This window comes from Echinops telfairi, unplaced genomic scaffold, assembly GCF_000313985.2.
Source record: "Echinops telfairi isolate 266 unplaced genomic scaffold, ASM31398v2 ScPeMD7_655;HRSCAF=1070, whole genome shotgun sequence".
In the NCBI taxonomy this organism is placed as follows: domain Eukaryota; kingdom Metazoa; phylum Chordata; class Mammalia; order Afrosoricida; family Tenrecidae; genus Echinops; species Echinops telfairi.
Genome location: NW_022104553.1, coordinates 3984515 through 3993121, shown reverse-complemented (window position 1 = coordinate 3993121; position 8607 = coordinate 3984515). Strand labels below are relative to the sequence as shown.

At 37.3% G+C, this 8607-nt stretch overlaps 1 protein-coding gene, 1 non-coding gene and 1 pseudogene across 2 annotated transcripts in view; all 3 read left to right on the top strand.

The window, feature by feature from the left end:
* Window positions 1–8607, top strand: part of RIPK1 (receptor interacting serine/threonine kinase 1) — a 54098-nt gene that overhangs the window by 26603 nt on the left and 18888 nt on the right. Inside the window, exon 6 of the mRNA XM_004711762.2 lies at window positions 480–556. Coding sequence (XP_004711819.1) covers window positions 480–556 — 77 coding nt within the window. The remainder of the gene's footprint in view (window positions 1–479; window positions 557–8607) is intronic.
* Window positions 2435–2597, top strand: LOC115870427. Its single transcript, XR_004046702.1, has one exon. It is a non-coding gene; the product is annotated as a U1 spliceosomal RNA (small nuclear RNA).
* Window positions 6093–6916, top strand: LOC101641762 (annotated as a pseudogene).

Here is an 8607-nt window from a genome sequence, read left to right as displayed (position 1 = left end):
GGCCTGTCTGCAGAAGTCTCTCCACTTTTCAGAGTTTTCTAGTTTGTTTAAAACACAATATTGAGGATTAAGGAAAAGTATACCTGATTACTCTTATGGAAAGTAGAAGTTGCCTTTTCCTTTTAATGCTAATAACTCTAACTATACTGAGTCTTACTTCGGAGTATCCATTCTAATGTAAATCAGAAGTGCACCCATCTTTAGTCACTTAGCATGAAGTCCCATCAGGTAGTCCTGATGCAGTGGCTTTCAGCCACAGTCAGAAAAGCTACTGACTCCTTTGGAAGAGCATTTGGATTCTAGTGTTATCCTATCCCTATTCCATATGGTTAGCAATTTGTTAGTTACCTTATCATAGTCAGTGACTTGGAATTGAATATTTTATTTTAGTAAGGTAAGAAATAATAATTTGTTGATATTTTAATTTTATTTTAGAAAATACTTACGAAACTCAAAGTGATTTTTTTCCCCCCATATAGGCATTGAAGAAAACTTTAGGTCTTTTTATTTAAAAGAGTTAGAAGAAAATGTAGATGCAGATGTGAAAAGTTTAAAGGTAGGTAATACACGAAATGCTGAAAATATTAACATGTCAAAATATATATTACCCATCATGAAAACGAAGGCATAAATTTTTAGAGTTTTCAGGTAAGCTAGTTTGGTAAACAAAAGCATTGGAATCTTTGTACAAGTTGTCACGTTGGACCCCTTTCTCCATCAAAACTCATGAAATTAGAGGAAATATAGAGAGCAATATGAAAATATTAAAAATTCACCCATCTGGGGGGACTTCTGGAAGGATAAAAAGTCAGCAGAATGATATCTGCTGAGCTATACAATCAGGGAAAGAAAGAAAAATCACTTATCCCAAAACATACTGAGGAAAAAAGAAATAAGAGAGCAAGTCTTGGACTTAGGTAAAGAAGAAACCATGTGGGACCACACTGATGTTAGTCAGAAAAGTTGGCTTCTCTCCTAATGCCCTGTCCTGAAGAACAGATGACAACAATCTTAGCCTAGGACTAAAATGGTCAGTTTCACACAAAGCATTTTTAAAAAATTGACCATGTACTGGTAAATAGAATGTCCCAATGAGTTTAAAGGATTATAATCATATAATATTCTTTATTATCAGAGGATGTTCCCTGACTATATTTCAAATATGCTAGGAATTACTAACAAAATAATTAGAAAATTTCCATGTGGCTAGAAGTTAAGAAATTACTTTTAACATTTATTGAAGTTAAAAGGATCACAAGGAAACTTAGAAAATGTTTTTAACTGGATGCTAATGAAAATAATGCATAATAAAATTTGTGGAGTACACTTTGCAAAGGAGTAATTAGTAGCAAGATATCATATATGTTGGAAAAGTAAAAAGCTTAAAATTAGTTAGCCAAGTATTCATCTTAGAAAGATAGTAAAATAAAGCTAGAGAAAATATAAAGAAGGGAATACTAAAGAAAAGCACAAAAATAAATGGCATAATCAATAAATTAATATAGGGTCAAATAAATCAATTGTTCTTTTTAAAAGGTGAATAGACTAAGATTGATAAGAAAAGCAGAGGAATGAGATGAGAAAGAAGTATTATTACAGCTCTACAGACATCACAAAGGTATTAACAGGAAAATATAAATCATTTTTTGCTAATTTAAAAAAGTAAATGAAATGGGCAAACTTCCAGTGAAAAGTAGAACTTATCAAAATATACTCAAATAGAAAACCTGAATATTCCTGTAACTATTAAAAGAAATCTAATCAGTGATCAAATAGTATCCCACAAAGAAAGTTCTTGAGCCAGATGTCTTTCTCAAATCTTCAATGAATAAATCATCCCAAAGTTTTACAAATTAGTTCAGGAAACAGGAAGGAACTCTTCCTACCTCATTCTATGAAACTAACATAATTATGACTCCTAAGCCCAAAAAGAATATGTAAGAAAAGAAAATTTTAAGTCAGCATCAATAATGTAGATACAAAATCCCAAATGAAATATAAATCCAATGAATCTATTGAACAATAAAGGTTAACATATGACCAAATCAGCTTTATTGCAAGAATGCAAGCTTAGTTTAACCTTAGGAAACTAAACTTAATTCACTACTAATAAAGGGGGAAAATCTTGTATTCTCAATAGATATAGAAAATAAGTTGATAACTACCATTTTTATTAATGATAAAAAAACACTGACAAAAGAATGGAAATTTCTGACTTGATTAAAAGCTATCTTAGCCACAGCAGATACCACACTAACTGATAAAATGTTAAACACTTTTCTTTGAGATAAAGCATAAGACAGGGATCCTTTCATGTGCTTTAGTTTACTAAAGGTTCTGGAAGTTCTAGCTATTGCAGTAGGAGCAAGAGAAGGAAAATAGAGATACAGGGTTGGAACAGTAAAGACAAATTTCTTTCATAGATGATAATGTAATACTTACCTGGCAGGGGAGATACCATGATCTCGAAGGTGGTTTCCCAGGGCAAGGCTAATCCATTGCACTCCGGATGTGCTGACCCCTGCGACTTCCCCAAATGTGGGAAACTCGGATGAATAATTTGTGGTAGTGGGGGGCTGCGTTTGCCCTCTCCCCTGTTTAAAAAAAAAAAAGATGGTAATGTATATACATAGATAATTCAAAGGAATCTTTTTGAACCAATAGTAGTGTTTAATTGGTTGTAAAATCAGAATGTGATTGTACAGGTTATGAACATCCGAATTACAAACAACTCATATTTCTTCTTTAATGTTATATAAATTTGTCCTCACTTTGAAGTGATTGAACTCACTCCTAATGACAACACATTTTTCTTCATATTCCCCTTCACTTGAGCATTCAACTTTTAAATCACTGAAAAGACTTCCAGCCTTGTTGTGTAGTAAAGTAAAACTAAATAAAAACTATCCACCTGGTAGGACTTCACCTACACATTTTAAAAGACTCAGGAAGAAAGGGACTTCACACTAGAGAGATCTCAGCATAGGCAAACTACCCAGACCTTTGCAGCAAAGACACCAAAGAAACAGATATAGATGGTAATTTGGGAAGTCTTCACTTCAAAGGAAAAGATTAGAGGTAAACCAAATAGCTACCTGAAAGAGAAAATGAACAAAGCCAGCAAATAAGGAGCCATCCAGAGAAGTAGATTGTCCCCTGGCCTGGCAGTATTGCCAGGTGAATTCCTACAAGCAATATTTTTTTGATGCAGGAACCCCAGAATCAGTTCTGCTTGCCCAGGACTGCACCAGCGCTCAGACCAATGGCTTTTGATCAGACGTGCTATCTTCCCCTGTTCCCCCCACAGCATCCCAGTGACTAGAAGTGTGGCCATCCTCCATTCCCACCCACCTTCTGGTGAGGGGCACTCCCCTCTCTGTCACCTTGCTCCACTTGAGGTTGGAGGCACATCCTCATGGATGGGGCATCAGGTGTACACTACTCCTGGGTTTGGAGTCACCTGCATGCTGCCTCCTTATGATGGCCTGCGCTCAGCCACTTCCTAAACTGGCAGAAACACCGTCCTGAACCATTTGTCCACAACCACTTCTTAGACATGAAGAAACTGCCCTGAAGAGATGCCCCATTCCCCACAGCATCCTTAGCCAGTAGGAGTGCCAACCCCTCACTTCATCCTACCACCCCGCTTCATTTTTTTTTTTCTTTTTGTTTTTTTTTCTTTCTTTTGTTTTTTTTTTTTTTTTTTTTTTTTAGTTTCCATTTTTCTTTCCCTCTTTTTTTTCCCAATTCATTTTTCTGTGGTCTAGATTTTTTGTGTTTTATTTACTTTTTTGATTTTGTTTTTTTGAGGTTTCATTTGCTTTCTTCTTTTTAGTTCATCCTTTTCAGTCTCGCTAGTGAGAGACAGCAAATGTACCAATGATGCTTAGCCACACCTATACCTCCTATGTACCACTCTCTGAGAGAGTGCCACTGTACCCTCCTTCACCACCTGAGTGGTGATAGAGAGCAGCCAATACCAAGCTATGAACGGCTGTACGTGAAAAGTAGAAGAGAATTGTATGCACCCCATGCTCTGTTATATCCATCAAGAGACTGGAGGTGAGCACCTACGTGCTGCCAATCAAACAAGGCCAGTAGGACAGCCACCCTACTTTCTTGGATAGATCAAAACAAAATACAGCAAATAAAATAAAACCTGAGTGAAAAACACCAATATACAATGACTAATTAAATACAAGTACTGTATACCATCACCATGGCTTAGAAATGACAACCTCAATTTGCACAAAGAAGAAGTTAGTATAAATCTTTTAGGTCTCGGTTTGCTGTTTTTCTGTGGTTTCTAGCTTGCCGTATTTTGTTTCAGTTTATTCTTGTAGTATTTTGCTGAATTATTCTAGAGTTAATCTGCTTTTACCTTGATCTGCCTCTCAACCCATTGAAGGTAACTAAATTTAATTTCTTTGACTTTTATATCTTGTATTTACAATGTCATTTCTTCCTCTGGAAAGGTTTTTAGCTCTGTACTTTGGTCATTTGTTTGGGTCTCTAAGTTTTCAGAACTAGATAATGCATTGAAAAGGGTAAAGGAGTAGATTTTTAATCTATGGAAGCCATAATTCATGGCATTGGGGACAAATATCTTAATACTACTCTGTTAAAGGAACCATCAAAATAATAAAAAATAAAGCCTAAGAATTATGTGAGACATCATCAAGATGTCTGATCAAACTTGCGTATCAGAAGTCCATAAGAAAGGATTTTATTTTGATAGAAAAAAAAGGGAAATGGTCAATGATTTGTTGGAGAAAACCTCCCTAATAAGAAAGATAGGACATGTTGTTAGGAGAGCCCAGTCTCAGGAGAAGGATATCAGGCTAGGTAGAGTAGAAGGGCAGTGAAAAATAGGAAGGCATCCTACAAAACGGGTTGCTACAATGACTGCAATAATGGGCTCAACCATTAGAACAATTATGAGGATGTCGCAAGGCCCGGCAATGTTTCATTCGGTTGTACATAGAATCCCAATGAGTCAGCGTTGACTTGACCCTTAACAGCATTTAAGATAAAAAGTTGTACAGTCAAGGAATTCAATGAACCCTAACTAGGATGGACTTCAAAAGGAAATGAGCAAGACATCATATAATCAAACTTTCCAGCCAAAGACAGGTATGAATTCTAAAACAGTTGAGAAAAAAGGAAGAGCTACATACAAAAGAATGTATGACTAGGCTTTAATTTCTCAGCAGGTACCATGCAGACAAGAAAGCAATGAGGTGATAGTTATAAAACTCTGGTATAAAAATCATTTGCTGACTAATAGTAATATAGTCAACAAAATTGCCCCTCACAGGTGATCGTGAAAAGAGACACTTCTAGTTAAAGAGAAATTATACGACAGGGAATTTGATGGACAGAGAATCAGTGACAATAGACAACAAACAGTGATTAGTACAAATGATAAAATTACTCAGAAGTCAACCTCAATATAGAATAAACCTACAAGACTGAAAATAAGGAACCAGATACATCAATTTTGTAAAGAAGGGCAGCTACAAAGCAAGAGGAGGGAATAAAGAGTATAGTTACAGAACTTCCCACAAGGCAAGCGCAACATAACACCACCACCTTTGGGATACAGCAAAAGTAGTTTTTGGAAGACAAGTTCTAGCAGTAAATAAACACATCAAAAAAGGGTCAAAATTACCCTTTAACCATACAGCTTTAACAAATAGAGGGTGCGGGGCAAGCCCTGTCATTAGAAGAAATGAAATAATAAAGATTAGAGTAGAATAAATGAAACTGAAGACGGAAACAGTAAGCAAAAAATCAAGTAGGCAAAGTTGGCTCTTTGAAAGGATTAATAAAATTGATAAACCACTGAACAAAAAGGAGAAGATGCAAATAACATAAATAAGAAATAAGGATGTTTGAACCTGCTGCGGCAGTGGTCAGAGGAGAATCCGGGCAGCAGTTGCAGGGTGCACTCAGGCAGCAGCCTGTGGCCCTGTTAGTCTCCTCTGTTTCAGCACAGGGAAGAAGTAGCAGGGGTTGGTGACCGTGACCCATGCACCCATGGAGTGTGTTTGAACAAGGACTGGGGTCCAAGGCTCTCTCCGCCTGCAGAAATGAGCCTTCAGACTGCTACAGCATTACCTACGTGTACTTCCAAGTATACACCATTCCAGAGGGTGACTGTCACCACTAACTATATCCAACAAGGACTTGGCCAGTCTTTTTGAGTGTCCAGTCTGCTTTGACTACGTGTTAACACCCATTCTTCAGTGTCAGAGTGGCCATCTTGCTTGTAGCACCTGTCATCCAAAGCTCACATGTTGTTCAACTTGCCGGGGCCCATTGGGACCCATTCTCAACTTGGCACTGGAGAAAGTGGCCAATTCTATACTCTTCCCTTGTAAATATGCCTCTTCCGGTTGAGGAGTAACTGCCTCACACAGAGAAAGCAGACCACAAAAAGCTCTATGAATTGAGGCCTGGGGCTTCCTGTGGATGGCAAGGCTCGTTGGATACTGGCATGCCCCATCTGATGCAGCAGCATAAGTTCATCACAACTCTACAGGGAGAGGGTCTAATTTTCCTTGTTACAGACATTAATCTTCCTGGTGCCGTGGACTAGGTGATGAAGCAACCCTGTCTTGGCTTTCATTCATGTTAAGTTTTGGAGAAACAGGAAAAATATTGCAGCCACCAGCAGTTCTTTACAATGTACAACTGATAAGAACACGTTAAGCAAGCTGAGAATTTTGCTTGTCAACGGGAGCTAAACCATCGTAGGCAGCAGTTGACTTGGGAAGCTACTCCTCGATCTATTCACAAGGGAAGTGCAACGGCCGGTATGAATAGTGAGTGTCTAGTCTTGGGCACCAGCATTGCACAGCTTTTTGCAGAAAATGGCAACTGAGGCATTAATGTAACTATTTCCATGTGTTGAAATGGCAGTCATACATTTAAACGAATTCTGGCCAGTGTTGAAAACCATCGCATTTGTTTTCACAGAGAATAAGGCACCAAGCAGCCTGCCAGCCTGAAACTTTTGGTAGGTGGAAACTAGAAAAGTGAAGGCAGAAACTTTTTTTGTTTTTTAGTGTGTGTGTGTGTGTGTGTGTGTGTGTGTCTGTTTTCCTCTCCTTTCAACTGACAAGCCTTGTGCTTTCCAACCCGTTTCAGAGTCATTACATAGGGCTGTTGTTTTTCTGTTTTGTTTTATTGGGGGAGGGTGTTTGTTCATTTTTATTAATTTTAGTTTTTCATTAAATAAATCAATTTGACTTTTCTGTAATTCAGGATTGCCCACTCACTGTTTTGTACCTTTTAAAATGTAGGGTTTTTTATATCATATTTGCTTCTGGTGAAGTTTCTACATATGTGTTTGATGCTTTCCCCATTAATCAGTTCATTAGAAATCCTTTACATTAGCTATTTTGTGAAGATGATAATTTCAGATAGGAAAGATAACATTGAAAGAACTATCAAAAGCTATTTAAAGCAGTTATAAAGTAGTCTGAGTTTCTTACATTTTCATTTGAGTCATATCCTCAAATTTATGATTTGAAAGGGCAAGCAATGAATTATGATATTTTAAAAAGGATGGGGAAAAACAGGTTTTTCAATTTTTTTTCAAATATCTTGGCTAAATCATAAATTTAAAATTTCTTTTATTTATTGGCCAAAAGAAGGCATTGCCTTACACCGTTTCTGTAATTAAAAGTAACTCATTTGTTTAAAAAGACAGGTTTTAAACAAGGTTTTTGTCTTCTATAATTCTCATTAAAAGAATATCTGGCAAATTAAAACAATGAAATGAGTAATGTTAGAATAGTGCTGAAGGAAGTAAAAGGATAAAAAGGATACCATGAATAACGGTACTCTCACAAATTTGAAAACAGAGGACACGGACACATTTCTAGAAATATACTACCTACCTAAACTAACAAGCGGAAGCAGAAAATGTGAACAGGCCATAACAAAAGTAAACACTGAACAGTCCTGGAATCCCTAAGCAGCAGCTCAGCTCTGTCCTATAGGAGTTGGAATCAACTCCATGACAGTGGAGATGTTCATCAGCGCAGTATTCACAATAGCTAGAAGTTGGAAATAACCTAACGGCTCCCAAATGGATGAATAGATAAATAAGCTCTGGTCCATATGAGGGGGTACACCCCCCCGCCCCCTGCAAAAAAAGGGAAACTGCTGGGTGGAGCTTTTGTAGAGGCATCAAGCAACTCACTCTGAATTAGCGCATGCAGTGGCGTCACCTGGTCATAGTGAGTTTTTTCATAAAAACAGTTTTGCTCAAACCTCGTTTTTTTGGGATGGCTGATTTCAGAGAACAGTGTGAAAGGGTAATTTTGTTTCCTGTTCGGGGAAAAATGCTGCAGAAGCTGTTGTGATGTTGAACACAGATTACAAAGACAGCACTATGGGAAAAACTCAAATGTATGAGTAGTTTCCTTATTTCAAAGAAGGTGAAATGTCAGTCGATGACAAACCTCATTCTAGATGCCCATCAACTTCCTGAGTGGACGAAAATGTCAACTTGTGCATTTGGAGTTCATTCCACCAGGCCAGACTGTTAATCAAGCCTTCTATTTAGAGATTCTGAAAAGATTGTGTAACAGTGTG